This window comes from Pogona vitticeps, chromosome 6, assembly GCF_051106095.1.
Source record: "Pogona vitticeps strain Pit_001003342236 chromosome 6, PviZW2.1, whole genome shotgun sequence".
Lineage (NCBI taxonomy): Eukaryota > Metazoa > Chordata > Lepidosauria > Squamata > Agamidae > Pogona > Pogona vitticeps.
In genome coordinates, this window is record NC_135788.1 from 5539289 (window position 1) to 5557873 (window position 18585).

The following is an 18585-nucleotide window of genomic DNA, read 5'->3' on the forward strand; positions in this document are numbered from 1 at the left end:
TCCTTAATGCAGGTATATCCGAGTGTCCTTTTTGAGACTAGCTGTCATTCTGGATTTAATCAGTCGTCAAAACAAATACTGTACTATTTAAATCTTAATCATCAAGAAAGCTGTGTTTTAAGGACTGTGCGTTTTTCAGAATCACTGAAACATGTCACAACATGAAATCCTACTGCCACCCTGCAGTGATAATCCACCAGCTGAAGCAAAATGAACTCTTAAACTTTTATTCTAAATGAAATTATTGCTGTAATATCCATGGCCTGTTAATTGACTTAAGGTTTTTAAAGAAACTTTAATATTAAAAATGAGATGAGGTTCAACCCTTGGCGTGCATTCACCAAGGTGACCTGACTCTCAAAATCTTTTCAGAAGACCCATTACTGCTGCTGACACTTAATTTAGTCATAGAACTGATTTCCGTGTAATCTTGGAGGGTAAAGCTGGGCAGAACTAATGTCTGATCTGCTCTGCTTGCACGCAGACCTCTTGAGAAGGATGTTTCTGCCGTTCAGTCTTGTCTTGCTGCTTTTCCCTCCCTTCTGTTCTGCCCTGCTATTGTAGAATGTCCAATTACCACTTTTTCCTCTCTTTAAAATCTTCAGTGGCCGATAGTTTTAAAATGAAAATCAGTTCTGTCGTGTGATGCATCTCTCTCTCTCTCTCTCTCTCTCTCTCTCTCTCTGTGTGTGTGTGTGTGTGTGTGTGTGTGTGTGAAATTTTTCTCCCACCATTTTGTACCAGAACTTTGCTCATTCTCTACATTTAGTGAAACTAAGTAGTGGAATTTTCAAATGATAAAATAGTGGCAAAATAGTTAAGAGAAAAATCTTTTCAAAGACAGATTCTAGTTTAGCCTACTCTTTATCTGCTACATTTTTTTCCTTACAGGGAGTTTTTTACCTAATTAGAAGCTCATTTAAATTGTTCACTATCACCTGTAGTCATCTCAGATATCTTGTCAATTTATTCTGCTTTTCTAGGCATCACAGTTTCCCGATGTAGCTAATAGGCTATTAGATTCAGAAGTGGCAAAGGGAAATACTCTGTTGAAAAGCACAATATTGTGACAGGCTATGGTATCTGAAACCATGATTTGAGCTGCTTAGATGTACAGCAGGCAAATCATGGTTCTTCCCCCCCCCCCCCCAGTTTTCCCCCTATCCCCCCCATCACTCATTTCATTTGCCAACATGACATCTGACCCGCATAGTTAGCCATGCTTAGCAAAACCACATGGTTTTCATACATGGTTTGTCGGGCCAGCTGCTGGTAAGTTGGAGCACACTGAAACTGCAAATAAGCTTCGTTAACTACGAATTGATGTAATAGCTGAATTGAGCCATCATGTAAGAAATCTGTGAAAGTGACCACCTATGACAATGGGCAGTGGTGGTTTAGATGGCTATAATTTGAAAGGGGTGTTTGTGTGTAGGTTTAAATAAATCTCTGGAAATTAGGACTGCCAATTGTCATTCTTTTTAACTGCAAAAGAACAACGCTCACTGGGCAGCCTTAATAATAGGTAGCTGGATAACAATTGCACCTTTTGTAGAATTCATTATGTTTAGGGCAGACAATATGTTTCTCTTCCTGTTCTCACACTAGCCTTGTAGGATGGATCCTGTTGAGTACTGTTGTTGGGCTCCAAGTCACTTTGTCAGCTTTGTACCCGAGTTGAGGATTTTAAAGTGTGTCCCTGTTTCTGATGTGACACTTCTGACCACTATATTGTACTGCCTCTCAGTGATAGTTGAATGGAAACTCCCTGTCTTTGGAGGTGTCTAGGGGGCAGGTAAAATGTTGCCCTTCAAATGCTTGAATTATTACCCCTAACTGTTGGCCATGCTATCTGTGGAAATTGAGATTATAGTGCAACATATCTCGTGGGTAACTAGCAAGGATGGCAATTCTTTGGTACTTGGAGTCCCAAGTCTGAGTCTTTGGTACCAAGTCTCAAGTCCGAGTCCCTATTAAAAATAAGCTTTCCCACCCGAGAAAAAATGGGAGGTGGCTGGGCTCAGAGTCATGGGTCATTTTTTAAATTTCTGACAAGCGGAGATCTTTCTATTCAGGTGGAGTCTCGGGCAACTGAACTCTCATTGCTGCTCTTTTTGAGTTGGCAGGGACTGAGTTTTTTTCAGAGAGGTTTTACATGTTGATGTTTTTATTCATCTTAATTGCATTCTGTTCTGTTTCATTACCTTGTGGCCCGTTCGGGTCAGATTAAATCAAATCAGTCGGAAGAAGGTTATCCTGGAGGGCAGCTGGTTGAATTAATCCAGCACTTCTTTCATTAACTCACATCTCCGTCTCTGTTTCCCTGTAGGGTCTGTTCTGGATGTTATTAAGCACATCGTGGCAAAAGGAGAACACAAGAACGGAGTCCTAGATGAGCCTGTAATAGCCACGATCCTGAAGGAGGTTTTGGAAGGACTGGAATACCTGCATAAAAATGGGCAAATCCACAGGTGGGTCTTTTCATTGGATTTTTATAGCTGTTGCGTAGTTGCATAGTGCTTTATGAGACAGGTCACATTGATTTCCCTCTCTCACATTAGGGACTGTTACCTGATGGTAAAGTTCTGAGCTGGAATTGAAATACAGACCCCCAAGTGTTATGAAGCTCAACTTTCTGTGCATGGGGCTTGCTTTAGAGCTCCGTCACATTTGGTCTTTGCCCATTGATATTCTGCCTGGTGTAAGCAGCATCTTTGGCCTCCCTCCATTCAACCATGCTTTGGGCATGCTTCACTTGGCCCTTGCAGCTGTCATGCTCATTGTCCACTTAATTTATAGGTATTCATTGATTTATTCCTATTTGCCAGAAATGGCCTGTGTGTAATTAAAAAGAGAGGGAATAATTACATAATATTGTGAGTGTTATTGTGTTGTGTTACAGCCTAATAAAAGAAACAGCATAATATAAGCATCAAGGAGATTTTTTAAAAATCCAGCAGCAAGAACAGCATGTTGCTGCTAGACAGGATCTCTTGTCTCCTGCTGCTTCCCACACCTCTCCCGGTGTATTATTAGAAAGAATATCCTGACAGTAAGAGCTGTTTGATAGTGGAATTGATTCTCCTGGAAAGGCGGTAGTCTCATGATGCAGTGGTAAACGGCAGTCCTGCAGCCAAAACTCTGCTCAGGGCTCAGATTCAATCCAGGTAGTCGTCTCGAGGGTCACTCAGCCTTCCTTCCAAGGTCTGTAAATTGAGTACCCAGCTCACTGGGTGGGGGGGAAGGGGGTAATATATAACCTAGATAATTAAATTGTAAACCCCCTAGGTCTAGGAAGTGCTTTAGGTGTTGTGGGAGTGGTGTATAACCTGCATGCTTTGCTTTTCATTTGGGGGGGGGGTCTTTAAACAGGTGGAATGGCGTTCCTCCCATCAGACAATCTTTGGACATGCTTTGGTTAATCTCTGCAACTTGTCAGGAATGCCTCAGCTTTGGGTTTCCTGCACCGCCAGGAGGTTGGTCTGGATGACCCTTAAGGTTCCTTCCAGCTCTACCGTTCCATGATTCTGTGGGCTGTTAAGTCCCAGAATCACCCAGCCAGTGTTGTAGCCCACCGTGCTGGCTGAAGACTTTGTGGATTGCGATCCACTAAAGTTTTCAATATTCTGTTCAGGTGGGACAGTGCAAAATGATGTCTGAGATCCTGTTGCTCAGCTACGCAGCTGAGGAAGCTGTAGAAAAAATCATGTGAGTCGTAGGCACCAAGCCCTGCAACAGGCATGTCGTGCCACAGTCCCAAGGTGAAACCGTGTCACTGGTCACAGAGGGCTTGGCTCCAAGGCTGGGCACACTTCCACAGACATAATCAGCTTGAACAGGATTTCAGCCAATGTCATCCTATTCTTAAAGCTTTTGCTTTGACAAGACATAAGCAGATCCAGGAGACATCTTTGGAAAAGCATTGATGTCATAGACCAATGGCTCCCACCCATGGGTCTCCAGACATTCTTGGATTGTAACTCCGAGAAGCCTTCACAACTAGAGATGCTATCAAGAGCTTCTGGGAGTCGTAGACCAAGAATGTCTGTCTGAGAACCCAAGGTTGGTGAGTACTGGTACAGACAAGATAGAGCATGATACAAGTGAGACATTGAATAAAAGGACGAGGTTGTCCACCAAACATTGAATTGGGAATTTTCTAGACCTTTTCCTAGGCGATCTGATTCAGCAAGTTTGACTTGCTTTGCTGTGTAATTTCTTTTTAAAAGTTTGCCTAGGTGATGTATAAATATCTGAAATTTGTTTTCTAGTAGTGAACAGTTGTTGGATTGAAATACATAATTAGGAAGGAGAAAACCAGTTAGGTGTAATTATAGTGATTTGAATGTAATGTTTGAACAGTTTAAAAGTTGTATTTGAAAATTATTTTTATGGAAATACTGGTAAATATGACTCCACAGGACATGCTTCCCTGGCCAGTTTTTAGATTTTACGGTGCAGTGACAGCACTGTAGTAAAAATTTTAACATACTTGAAGAGCTATACATACTTTCAGCCTCCTGAAAAGGGTTAATGATCTCTTTCTCTCTCTCTCTCTCTCTTTAGATTTGCTTAATATTATATTACAGTTATTGGTCAGAGTTCTGTTGCTCGTTTACATTTGCTTAAGGGAAAAATATATGAGCCTTGATGGCCAATAGCTGCTTGTTAATGTGACAGTGGTTGAGTTCCTAGACATGTGCTCTGTGAATGCAGCTGGCATGCCATTAATGAATGACAATTGCTGCTGTGGCTTATGTGGTTTCCCTTATGCAAGCACATAGCAGAACGTTTCTGGCCACTGTTACCGATAGTCATGCCATTATTAGTTATAGCCATGTTCCTAAAGAAATATATACAACAATGTCTTACTAAAATTAGAGAATTTTCCACTCACAGTGTTGGCCAACAGCCATGCCTGTGGTCACAGCTGGAATTTTACCCAGTGTTTGCACAATGGGACTTTTAAGGGTATCTTGAAAATCAGATATTGGCTGAAATCCTGATGCTTGGTCTAGTAAGTCACAAGTAGATCTCTGGGGAACTCCTCTGCTAAGTTCCATTGATTTAGTGGTCCTGTTCTAGAGGTGAATTACTGTGCTAAGTAACAGGATTTCATCTGTTGTCGGAAAGGCATAACTGTGTGAGAACCTGCATCTAGTCGGTCTTTATTTAATTACAGTATTTAAAATATTTTTACCCCGCCTTTCTCCTTGAAAAGGACCCAAGGCGGCTTACAACAATGAAAGACAATAATTAAAGTTGAAAGTTGGAAACAATCAGTATACAACGGTGGTTAACATTGTTAAAAGACAATATTTAAAGCTACGAACAATGAATAAGGAGGCATCTTACATCATTAACATGCAATATTAAGGCAAAGATCATAAGTATAAATTTTTAAAAAATTTTTTAAAAAGTTTGCTCTGAGAAATGGAAAACACAAAAAATGGAAAACGCAACTAGTACTAAAAATAAGTCAAAGCTGTAATGCATAACCATCTATCTAAAATTCAGACACAGGTAGCTGGTTACTATGGGGAAGGATTGCCTGCTTGCGGAAGGAAAGCAGAGATGGGGTCAGTCTGGCCTCTAGTGGGAGGGAGTTCCAAAGTCTGGGAGCAGCAAGAGAGAAAGCCCTCTCCTGCGTCCCCATCAAACACACCTATGAAGGTTGCGGGACCAAGAAAAAGGCCTCTCTTGATGATCTTAACACCCGAGCTGGCTCGTCATGGAAGATAGAGTATTTGAGATCGCTTGAACCCAAGGTATTCAGGGTTTTTTAGGTTAAAACCAGCCCCTTAAATCATGCCTGGTAACTGACCAGCAGCCAGTTGCTGCTTTCGGAGAACATCTGCTGTCGGTGTAGAAATGAAGCAGAACAAGAGCCGAGGTAGGACGAAAACTGAAGGGTTTTGCAGTTCATTGGAATAAATAAAGTCTGAAAGGCTTGTTCAAGTTAGCATAATAAAATGATTGTTCAGCCTCCTTGCCTTGAAAGACTTGAGTCATAGATCACACCTTTGGCTGTAAAGCCGCCCAGTCCAATTAGAGTCGTGTTGGGGGCGTGATGAGTACAGTTAGCACATCTGTCCAAATTTTACGCCTCACTTACTGGCAGGGATGGGGGGGAGGAATGACTTCAGGGTGCAGAATCTTTTTTCCAGTTAGGGCTTGTCATGTCTGTGGGGGAGAGGGGCAGTCAAGGGGGTGCAGGGGGAGTTGGGGTATTAAGCCCGGAGGGATTTCAGGAGATGTTTATATGCCATTAGGCCTTGTGTAATAGAGATGGTGTTCGTGTAAACAATGACACTCATTGCCAAATAAATGAGGAAGCGAATGACTACATGTGACAATGACTTAACGAATACCTGTTGTAATGTCTCTTATTGCTAAAGAAATAAGTCATGTTTGCTGGTTTCCTTCCTCCCTTCCCCATGTATTGGGTTTTTTTCAGTGCATTTTACTCCAGTGCGTTTTTGCTCCACACTTAAAATGCTTTTCGAACTGTTCTCCTTAATTGAAGAGTCCCTGAAGGAGATTTGGAGAAGGATTGACATGGGGACACAACGACAAACTCTGTTCCTCATCTCCAAGAGAAGAGAGCATTTTCCCTGTTGGTCGCTTCAGAAAATAAATGATGCAGGAGGGCAGCAGGCATGAATGCTTACTGCTTTGACCCCAGGAGTTGGTAATTGGGAGATGCCACTCTGCACATGACCAGATGCATTTTTCCTTTATAAAGAGGAAAGTTAGCAACCATTGTAGTAAAGTACAAAAGACTATAGATGAGCCCCGAATGTCTGGTTTGCTGGAATAATGGTGCCTTGTCTTTAAACAGTTTTCTTCTAAAGCTCTTTCATGTTACTTTTCTGTTTGCAACTGTGATGTGTTGCTTCAGCTTTTCCCCACCTCAATTCTGACTTCTTTCTCATTGACTGTAGCAGCCTTTCTGCATCTGATCCCCCCCCCCCCGGTCCCCCAAAGATACCATAGACTTACAAGTCCCGTAGTTTTTGGCCAGCATGGCTAAATAAAACAGTGCTCCCATGAAATCTTCCCTACGGTCTCACCTGCCGGAGAGTCCATCATGTTAAGCTGAACATTGCTGGTGATCTCATTGACATTCCAGCCGACTACCTGGATGACGTTTCCACAGACTTTTCTCTTCAACCAGTAGCCCATATACAACCGAGACAGAGGGAGAGAAAGGACATGGAAATGGTCCCTCAGATAGATTCGGTCCATTTAAGGAGTTGTTGGATATTGTCTGCAGTTTGAACAGCACCCGTATACAGTGGTGCCCTGCTTGACGATGATAATCCGTTCCAGGAAAATCACTGTTAAGTGAAATCGTCGTCAAGCGAAACAAAACAAAACAAAACCCATTGGAATGCATTGGAAACCGGTTAATGCATTCCAATAGGGAAATACCTCATTGTCCAGCGAAGATCGCCTATACAGAACCGCCGATCAGCTGTTTAAAATCGCTGTCTTCCGAAGCAGGGGTCCAGAAAACAGCCATTTTGCAAAGGGAGGGAAGCTATTTTGCAAAGGGAAGCCATTTTGCGGAGCCGGAAAAAAACATCGTTTTGTGAACAAACGGTTTGCGAAGCAGGCACCTAATCGACGTAAAGTGGATTTTCCCCATAGGAACCATCATTTTGCGATCGCAATAGTGATCGCAAAAAACTCATCATTAAGCGATTTCAACGTTATGCAGGGTAAGCGTCTAGCGGGGCACCACTGTAGTTTTAAGCAATTGACTCATCTCAAAATTTGCTTTGAAAATAAAAGTGGAGGAATGGTGAACAGTCCCATCACCCACTGCCTCTTAAAAGTTGTATGTCAGGAGGGTGCCTTCCTAGTCCTAGTTAAGATACTCATGAGTTTCTAAAAGCTGTGATCCCTTTACAAAGCCCACACAACAAACAACCCTCTCTTTTCCTAGCTTTGTTCTCAAAGCCACAATTTCCTCCAAACTGCTTAGTAGGTGGTGGTTAAGAAATTGTTGTCTAAGGGCTTTTTTCTTACTGACCTTGATGGGATCTCAAAGCGTGCTTGAGAGTAGAGAAGGAGAGCCGCTTCATGCACCCCTTGAGCTCATTGGAGGGAAGTAGGACAAACCTCGACAGCATCTTAAAAAGCAGAGACATCACCTTGCCGACAAAAGTCCTCATAGTCAAAGCTATGGTTTTTCCTGTAGTAATGTATGGAAGTGAGAGCTGGACCATAAAGAAGGCTGACCGCCGAAGGATGGATGCTTTTGAATTGTGGTGCTGGAGGAGGCTCTTGAGAGTCCCCTGGACTGCAAGGAGAACAAACCTATTCATTTTGAAGGAAATCAACCCTGAGTGCTCACGGGAAGGACAGATCCTGAAGCTGAGGCTCCAATCCTTTGGCCATCTCATGAGAAGAGAAGACTCCCTGGAAAAGACCCTGATGTTGGGAAAGTGTGAGGGCAAGAGGAGAAGGGGATGACAGAGGACGCGATGGCTGGACAGTGTCATCGTAGCTACCAGCATGAATTTGACCAAACTCCGGGAGGCAATGGAAGACAGGAGGGCCTGGAGTGTTCTGGTCCATGGGGTCATGAAGAGTCGAACACGACTAAACAACAGCAAGTATATAAATCTAGCCAATAAAATCATAATAAAACACGTTTGTTTGGTCTCAGATCTAGGCAAAGCGCCCTCTGTTATCCATCCAGGGGAACTGTCTTGGGAGAATAGGCTACCACTGCATGCTTGAGGCCCTTTCTACGTAAAAGGCACAACCTTTGGGAGAAAGGTTGCATGCCAGGAAGTGAGCTGAAACGGTGTCATACGTTCTTTTTCCCTTCTGTGCCTTCCCTGGATTCCCCCACATCAGGGTGGACAAGGGTTAGGGAGTAGAGAGAATATTGGAAAAAGAGCTGGCCAGCTGCCCGGAGGAATTCCTTCCCAAGCACTTGCTCAGCCCGGAGGAGCCATGAAACCTGCAGGCTTCGAAGCGATTTCTCCTTACTCAAGGAGAGAAGAGCTTGCTGCTGGGCATGAGTGACAACAGCCAGTTGATATGTCAAATATGTTACACCTCTCCCAACTCTTGGGGCCTCTGCTTTTGTCACGGATTATCAAGTGTTCAGCTGCTTCATCTGTAACCAAAGCAAATGCAAGCCCTCTGGTAGGAAGTTAGCAACCAAAATCCAAAACTTAAGCCCTTTCAGGTGGTGTGCTTTTAAAAAAAGTGCTTTCTGACAAGCCGATCCAGGTCGGCTTAGTGGGTGCAATTTATCTCTCTTTCCTGGAAGGCTGTCTTCGAATGTATTATCTGCTCTTGTGTAATCGAATATTTTGACAAGCTTAGAGAGAGTTAGCAGTAATATATATGTATGTATATATATAAAATGTGGTTTAGCTGGCTTTACAGCTCCAAGAGGTTGTCCTTGTGGTATGTTCTGCCATTAGGACTATACAGGAATTCTAAAGTCATTGAAGGTGTGCAAGACTTATATATGTTTGCTTGAAGCTTTTGGAGAGTTGTTAGGGTGCTATGACAGCAGCCAAATGCAGGGTCTTGGGATGTAATTATATCTCTTGGCCATGACTTCATATGGCCTTGTCTGTGTGGAGTAGTGGGTTAGACCCAGTTGTTCCTTGTTGTCAAAATGCCCTTGCTTATTTGTTACGAGTTCCAGCAGTTGGAAAGGAGAGGATGCTGGTAGGTTAAAAAGCTAACTTGCCCATACTCTGGTTATTCCATGCACTGTCCTGAAGCACAGTGTATAAAATGCATTTCTCATCCTAGGGTGTTCAAGGTAAGAAACACTCAGAAGTGGCTTACAGTTGCTATTTTCTACACAATACTAATAAGAGTTAGCCGGAGTGTTCCATTGTCTGTGGAAGATGCTCTTTACCAGTGTTGCCTTCCTCTTCTGCTGCTACCCAGCTGCTGCCTTTCATGGGTTTATTCACCCCCATCACTGTTGGAAATGTCCATTCATTTTTTCTGATATGACTGTTACTTGTGAAGAGGGTGGATTTATCTTACCGTAATTTTAGAACTGCAAAGCAGGAAGGGACCGTATGGATTATCTGAGTCAGGTGTCTCATCTCGGACCATTTTGCCTTGGGTGACCCTGTTGTTAGTTCAGAGTCCAAATGGGGTCTGACCTCTTGCTGGCATGCTCTCTGATACGCTCCAACCTGCTCACAATGTTAAGATGTGCATCCAAGAGAATACTCATCATGAGAAGAGAAAGAAGACAGCGAGAAAGACAATAATGCTTTCAAAAAGTGAAGGCAAGAAGAAAAGAGGAAGACCAGCAATAGGATGAAGTGACTCAATGAAATAAGCTATGGACTTCAGTTTGCAAGAGCTGAGCAGGGCTGTTGAGGACAGGGCCTTTTGGAGGTCATTCATTCATAAATAAGGTCACTGTAAATGAGAAGTGACTTCATGGCAAATCACAACCACACACCTGGGCAATATTCACTTGGGACAGACAGCTGGCCTCCTCTCTGACAGATGTACCTACTGTGTGAGACACATGTGCATGTTATGGTTGTGTGCACACAGCATATAAGGCATGGTGGCGGCCATAGTTTGGATGGTTATTTTAAAAGCCTTTGGCGGTCACCTGCTCATTTACTTGAGAGTAAGACACAAGTGGAGATTCTGAGTTGAAGGGTAGTGAGAACTACATTCAGAAGGTGGACACAGTTTGGACTGAAGCACAGTCTGGACAAAAGGCATCTTGCTGATTACCAGGTGGTGGCCCCAAGATTGCCATCACATTTTATAAATAACCCTGTGAGGCAGGCCAAGCTGAGGAAGAGTGATTAGGACCCCCAAACGCCCAGTGCGTTTCATGGAACAGTAGACCTTCGAAGTCCCAGTCTAGTCCTCTGACTACTATGCCGTGCTGCCTTCTTACCCTGATCTTTATCTTCTCTGTGCCTCTAAAATGTTCTGCCTGGATTTTTCTCTATGACTCCTGTAGCTTTGTGATCCTGTCATGCTTCCAAAGCGATCTGGCTAGCGGCTCTTTGGGAATGTCAGTCACTCCATGCTGAAATGCACTCCCTTCCTGTGAAGTATCCCTTTGCAGATTCCAAATCTGAACCGTGCAGAGTTGGGAAAAGCTTCAGGAACCCATCTCTTTGTATCCGTAAGAACTGCAGAAGCATAGGAATTTAGCCTGGCTGTTGTTGAGGAGGGGGTATTGCTTGTATTTCTGCGATGCTGGGTCACCCTTTGACAAGATCGCTCACAGAGGTTGCAGTTTTTACATTTGTTAAAGAACAGGAGGAAAAATCACTCCCGCACAGGATTACTCTGGAGACAACACCCTGCATGGGGGTTGCGTGCTAGGAATAGTCTCCTACATGATTTTTGCTCTCTCTTTGCTCCTGCTTCCATGAGTGGTTTTTTTGCTTAAAGAGACTTGAAAGTGGAGAAATCCAGTGGGAACCAGACAGGTCAGGAGCACAGGGATTGAGAGAGAAGCTAACACAAACATCCGGTGCCTGGTCTCTGCTCCTGAGTGTTGATTCGAAACTATGGTATGTTTGAAGCTGGTGTTGATTGAAATTTGTTATTGATTGACAGCCCTTTTATTACAGATATGAAGACTTGGGGTTGAGTTGCTTACAGACTCTTTATATCAGCTTCCCAGATTTGCTGGCCACTGAGTATAGTTCGAAAAGCAACTTTTTCTCTCTCTGGATTCTGGTATGAGCAGGGTAGATTTCATTTAAACCAAATTGATTTAAATCACAATTTAAATCAGAAAACGGATTTTGTTGACAATTCTTTTAAAAAACGATTTAAAAATAAATAAATCGTGATTTAAATTAACTTGTTTTTTTTAATTTATTTTTATCCACCCTGGGTATAAGACAACTTTTTCTTATGGTCTTCAGAGTTTTCCGTTCAGCTTGCTTTCAAATTTTGGCTAAAATAGGAATCTTGTTTATCGTTTAAAAGTGGTGCTGATTTTCCCCTTAAGACAGGAGAGAAAGAATCCAGAATCACATGATCTTTGTCTTTATAGGCAGTGCCCTGGCCATAGTTAAGCAATACTTCATCCATCAACCCAACCCTGTTTGGTTGGATTCTGATTCCGTTGTACAAAACCATGAGCATGTCTCCTTCAGGTCCTGTAGCGTTGCCCAAAGTAACAAACCGCAGTCTTGTGATGTGGTAGAGAATCTCTGTTTTTGAGGGCTGTGGTCTGTTTTGTTCTTTTTCTAGCATAGCTTCCAGATGCTGAAGTGGTTTTTGGAGTTTTATTTTTTAACCCTATATTTAAGTTTATTAGCTTGCTTTTTTTAAAAAAAATTGTTGTTGTTTAGTCGTTAAGTCGTATCCGACTCTTCTTGACCCCATGGACCAGAGCACACCAGGCCCTCCTGTCTTCCACTGCCTTCTGGAGTTGAGTCATATTCATGTTGGTCACTTCAGTGACCAAAAAATGCTGCTAATATTCAAAACGAAGACTTTCTCCTATAAGAACGTCCTCCTACATGAAGCTAGACTGGCCCCATCTTTGTTGTCCTTCCTCAAGCAGGTCAGGATCTTTCCTTTTTGGGAAGCCTTCTCTCTGTTAACTGGCTGCCTGTACGTGAAAGCTCACACTAAAGAATATAAAATTTAGTCTTTAAAGTGCCACCACGTTTTTATCTTTTTTTTTTACTCTTTATTTTTATCTTGTTTGCACCTATAATGCTTGCACAAACTAACAAGGCTGACCCTTCTACAGCTATCCCTTTTAATGATGTACATGATCTTTGCATACTCATTGATTTATTCTTAAATATTGTCTTTTAATGTTGTAAGCTGCCTTGGGTCCTTTTCTAAGGAGAAAAGCAGGGTAAAAATATTTCAAATAAGTAGGATAAATTATAAGAGTGAGTGGCTGTTACTCACTTATGGAAGAAAAGGGAAAGGAGGAGTTGCAAGACACCACTGGGATGGATCATGGATGCTCCAGGATCTCCCTTCCTTTTGTGTAAATGCATTCTGTGCGTATGCACATGTGGGTTTTCCCATCACTTCATGTGTGTTAGAAGCAAATCTTGTTTAGGATCTCTCCTCTTCCTGCTGAGTATAGGCTGCAGGAATCTGACTTTGATTGAAACCCAATCAGAGGGTTTCTAGTATTAATCAGAATTCTATACCTAGTGGAGGCACGCCCTGAACTGTGTATGAATAAGCAGTAATAGAACCTCATGGTGTAGTGGTTAAACTGCAGCACTGCCGCCAAAATCTTCACTTATGTTCTGGGTACAATCTCAGGTAGCCGGCTTAAGATACACTCAGCCTTCCATCCTTCTGAGACTGTTAAATGGAAGACCCAGCTTGCTTTGGGGAGGCAGTGAGTAGCCTGCACAATTAAATTGTAAACCTCCCAGAGAGGGCTTTAAGCGCTCTGGGGTAGTATATAAAGAGCATACTTTGCTTTTTTTTGCTTATGTTGATCTTGGAACCAGTCGCTTGCGGAACTGCATCAAGACAAGTCTACAGTGAGGTCAAAACTTCACACTCATCACCAACATCCATGTGATCACTGGAGGTAGGGTTGGAGGTGGGTTCTATAACCCTCTTCATGCCACTGGTGGCCCTAGCCATTAGAATCAGAGCCCCAATTTTCTTTAATGGAGAATCCTCATTGCCTCTTCTTGGAATCTGTCCCTGTGTAACACTGAAGTGCAGTCTGATACCCAGAAAGGACAGTGATTGACCTGTGTATGCAGAGCAAGCAAGATTCTTGTCATTGTTTTCACTGGCCAGATTAAGAGTTAAGCCATTGGAAATGTTTTGTTTATAATTCATATAAATTACCCTTGATGGGCAAATAACTCTAAGCATCATTGATAGCTGTGAATTGTGCTAAGTGCTTAGACAATGCACAGGAAGATGGATGGCACATATCCAGATTTACTGTAATTGGAGGGGGGGAGTTTTGCAAGCTTTTGTTACTTCAGCAATGGTATGCCGGGCCCCAGGGTGCCAATTACACAGCCATTAAGAATGCAATGGAACGGATTGTGTTCTTGGCCTATAAATAGCACTTTAAAAGCGAGTGTCTTGCATTCATGTTGTGCATTTGATGTCATAAAGGCTGGCTCTCCAGGACCACACTGTTTTCCTCGTTTTTTTCCATTTGTCTATGGAAAGTACTTAGAATAGCCACACTCAGGGCATGGTGTGTAACCTGAGCAGAAGGCTCTGTCATCACTCAAAAAGGACTGGCCCATTTAAGGGCTGTGCCTTCCTCTTTACTGCTACGTAATGTTCTTAATTTGGCTCCAGTTGGCGTCTTTTGCCCTAGTGGGTTGCCATGCTTCTGTGTGCCTCTGCACCCAGTGAAACAGGAACTGTATGTTTCGACACCAAGCATGGAGGACATATTTAGAAACGGGCAACTCTTTGTCTACAAGGGCTAGGGAAGAACCATTTCCCCTACATTGCATGAAATGATCCATGAAAGAGTTGATCTAACGTGTTTTCCCATTCCATCTTGGGACATCTGTCATGATATTTAGTTGGGAAAATGTTTGGTCTTTTCTCTTTCTGTCTCTCATTGTCTCAAGCTCAGCTGTGTCCAGTGGGTGAAGAAGGGTCCTGCTGGATTCCCAAGCTTGTCTATTTTTTTAAAATAAGCTTGGTTTGGTAAAGATATTGCCACCACTATCACCCCTTTTCTTTTTGGGAAATTGTGCACATCTTACACAACTTTTTGGTTTGTTTATTTCCACATTCGGAGAAATGCATTTTGCCTGTGGTTATACCTCCCCACCCACACCCGTCGTAGCGTTATGCTCTGTTCTGTTATGAATGGCTTCAGAGTTAGGCCTGTGAAGAAAGCAATTGTTTATACTGTATTCCAGAAATAATCCCAATAACACAAGGGCTTCTTATAGAATCATAGAAGGATTGAGTTGGAATGGGGCCCCTAAGGCTATCAAATCTAACCTTCTCACGGCAGGAATCCAAATCAAATCAAATCTGACTGATGGTGGTCTAATTTTTGCTTGAATGCCCCCAGTGTTAGAGCACTCATCACCTCCCGAGGCAGTTGGTTCCCTTGTCATACTGCTCTAACAGTTAGGAAGTTTTTTTTCCTGATACTCATCCTAAATCTGGCTTCCTGTAACTTGAAGCCATTATTATGTGTCTTCATTCTGAGATTACTCAGAACAGATGGTGCCCCTCTGTATCTGAACGGGTTTTCACAGTTGTACCGTTTTCACTACTTGAAAGATATCTCCTTCTTGAAATGGGTTTCTCTTAATGCTTGCTTTTGTCCAAAGAAAATAACTTTGTAGGAGACCTGACAAGAAACCAAGGAAAGTTGCAATTGAATCCTTATTTGGTTGGAACTTCCATAAGCTTGAAACACAAAAAGCCGTGTTTCCATCAGATGCTTATCTTCAAGGTCATCTGGAGTAGGACCTCTGAAAGTTATCTTGGTTGTTCAGGTTGTTTGTGAACATCTGGATAAATAAACGTCCTTTACCTATGCCAGGTTAAGACTGTACAAGGCAGGGAGGAAGGACATATAGTCCTCTGGATTTTGTCAGGCTAAAGAACCCATCATTCTTCACCCATGATAATGCTGGCTAGAGTTGGTGGGAGTTACAGTCTAGGAACATCTGTAGGGCCTTGTGTTCTTCACCCCATGTTTAGGACTCAAGGTCAAAGCAGTGACCTTGAATAGCTATTAGAAACTGATCTGGAGCCAACAAAAGTTTCTTTAATAGGGTATAATGTGGTCAAAGCATGAGCATAGCTGCTATGTTGTGAGTCAGCTAAAGTGTCCAGAGATTTTTGCACTACAGCCATATGTGTAATGCATCACATTAATCAAGTCTGGATGTTACTAAGGCATGGATAACACCATGGTGAGATCATTTCTTGGCAGGGACAAGGAAACTTCTGGAATGAGTGGGGGAAACTCCCTCTGGTGTATTCAGCAACAGTGTTGGATCCAGGAACATCCTCAAGCTGCAAACATGCTTGTTTACTGAGTGGGTGGGTTTGGATACAGCCTGTACAGGTACAACAGTGGTGGGCAACTTGGACCCTTCCAGATGTTGTTTAGGCTGCACCTGTTGTCAGCCGGCAAAGCCAATAGTGAGAAAAGATGGGAGTCAGGCCAGTAATAACTGTAGTGCCACAAATTGTTGACCCCCTGTAGATGCTGTCTCCATGACTACCTTCACCCACCGTCAATACATCCAACTTACCAGAGTATGGTTTAATATATAAGTTCGATTTCCATCCATTGTTAACTGCAGGCATCTGTTCAAAATGTCCAGTATTTCATCTGGTGACATGCAAAAAGGAGACACCTTCTCCCAGCAGAAGATGCTGAACCAAAACATGGAGGTAAAGTAGAACCTGGTGACATACTACAGGACGAATGGCCTAGAGCAGAAATTACTGCTGTGATCCATAGACCCCCCTAGGGGATCCATGGATTATTTCCGTGAAATCCATGAACCTGGTATGCTTCTTTTTTCTCTCTCTTCTCTATGCATAAAACAAATGGTGTGCAAAATTTTGTTTTGTGCACTTTTCTGCATAGTTTTCATCAGATTCTCAGAGGGGTCTTGGCTCCCCCCTTCCCCAGAGTAAAGAACCACTGTCTTTTGAGTAAAGTAGATGCCTCCCCCAACTCCCTTTATGGAATTCACCTGCGAGGTGGGAGGGGGACCCCTGAAACGCCCTGCTTCCTACCCCTATCCTTGATAGGGTTGGCCAGCCCAGAATGATATTGGAACTGATAAAACCAAAATCCATTCAGAGGTCCAGGTGCATCCTGGTCCCCTGTAATTTATAGAGACACATTTTCTTACACCCAAGCCTCCTTCAGATAGAGGAGAGGACCTATATTAAAACACGAAAAGGGTTTGTTAAAGGAAAATTAATCTGTTTCCCCCCTGTATGACAAGACTTTTGGACTTTGTATTAGTGAAAGGGAAAGGCTAATTACCCAAACGAGGTAATGCCATTTTGGAAGAGGGATGAGGTATCATAAATATTGGATTGTGAAGGGAATATATCTTTATTGGTGCTGCTGGTGGGTGCACAAATTAATTTTGTTCCTTGAGTTGATACTATGTAACCTAACATTGTGTGGGTAGGTGAGTTGTCCTTTGTTTTTGTTGCTTTATTATTTGATATATTTTTGTACGTCGTCTGTTTTCTTTTGTTGTCTTCTGGTATCATCTCCAGGGTTTTCCTAGGGTGTTTACTTCGGACCCATTGTTATGTTTGGATGACGTTCTTTCCGTGTCACCACTTAGTCAGATCTACTTTGGGAACTGATGTTCCTGAACTTTCACGGAGACAGTTTTGTATCCTCATGAACTGATGTATTAGACAAACACTGAGTCCACAGAATGACAGGGGAGATGGCTTTGCAAGGAATGCATCCTAAAGTTGTTACAATGTATTTGGCTCCTGATGTTTTGTGGTGGACGCGGAGTGTCCGGCGAGTTCTTTGGACTGGACTGTATCCTCTGCTAAGAAGCTTACAGTGGAAATTCCCTTTCATTCTGGAGTGCAACCAGGACCTCCCTCCCCTATTCAGTTATGAAACAACCTAGAAAACAAACAGAGACATTATTCAGAGGACAAAAGCTTTTGCTACTCTCTGGCACTTGGTAGACATGAATAGATGGCCACCAGACAAAAGATACAATGAGGTTTCCTTCTGTATCATATTGGACAAACCTGGTGCTTTTTAAAAGCCCCTTTTGAGGGTGGCTTGCTTCATTTCATGTGCAAGTAATTAGCGTTTGTTGTCAGGTTTGAAAAGCCTGTTGGTTTTTCTTCCATCCGAAATGTATCTATAAACCTGTGGGAGAAGAGGAGGCATTCGTCTGCCTAGGATCCAAGTTAAACTAACGGGGGAAAAAATGCTGTCAGGCCACAGAAATAATAACACAATAGCAGAGAGGGAGAGATGTTTCTAGTCAAGAGGAAACAATATTGAGGTAGAAGTAGCAATTAAGTAGCTCAGTTGTCTACACAGAGTATAAGGCAATGTTGTTTTATTTATATAGGTTCACATATTTTTAATGCCACCATTCAGAGCCAAAGTCGTCCTAAGGCTTAAAATGAGAAGCATAAACCGTTTGCAAGAGCTACCTAACATAGTACGTCAGCGAGACTATGGGTTCTTGCTTGAGTAGATAGCCCAGAGGTAAGTGGAAACCTTTCCTCTGAGGATTCTCCCTCTGCTCATGCAAAGTAAGCAGCAATAAGGGATGGAGGGGCTAAATGCTCTCCTCTAAGCCATGCAATAATTCGAGAACCAGGTTAAATGACAGTAACAATACTAGAGTAGCAACCGTGTTAAAGTTAAAACAGAAGTGGCGTTACCAATGCAGTAGTGGCAGTCGAACACACATTCTGTGCAAGGGAGTTTTACAGGGAGGGGAGCCACCACTGAAAAGACCGTGTATCTTGTGCCTGACAGCCTGGAAGATTTTAATGGGAACCTGTATGGGGGGAGGTTTTGGAGCCTGGTCAGTTTTGTACAGCTGTAGGCTGTTCTTCAAATAACCACAGTATTTAGGGTGAGGAAGG

General features: G+C 42.8%; 1 protein-coding gene across 2 annotated transcripts in view; it reads left to right on the forward strand.

Annotated features, from left to right (window-relative positions):
* The window catches only part of OXSR1 (oxidative stress responsive kinase 1), a 98437-nt gene that overhangs the window by 43866 nt on the left and 35986 nt on the right, over positions 1-18585 (forward strand). For both annotated transcript variants that reach the window (XM_073002836.2, XM_073002837.2), the window contains one exon: positions 2330-2471. In XM_073002836.2, coding sequence (XP_072858937.2) covers positions 2330-2471 — 142 coding nt within the window. The remainder of the gene's footprint in view (positions 1-2329; positions 2472-18585) is intronic.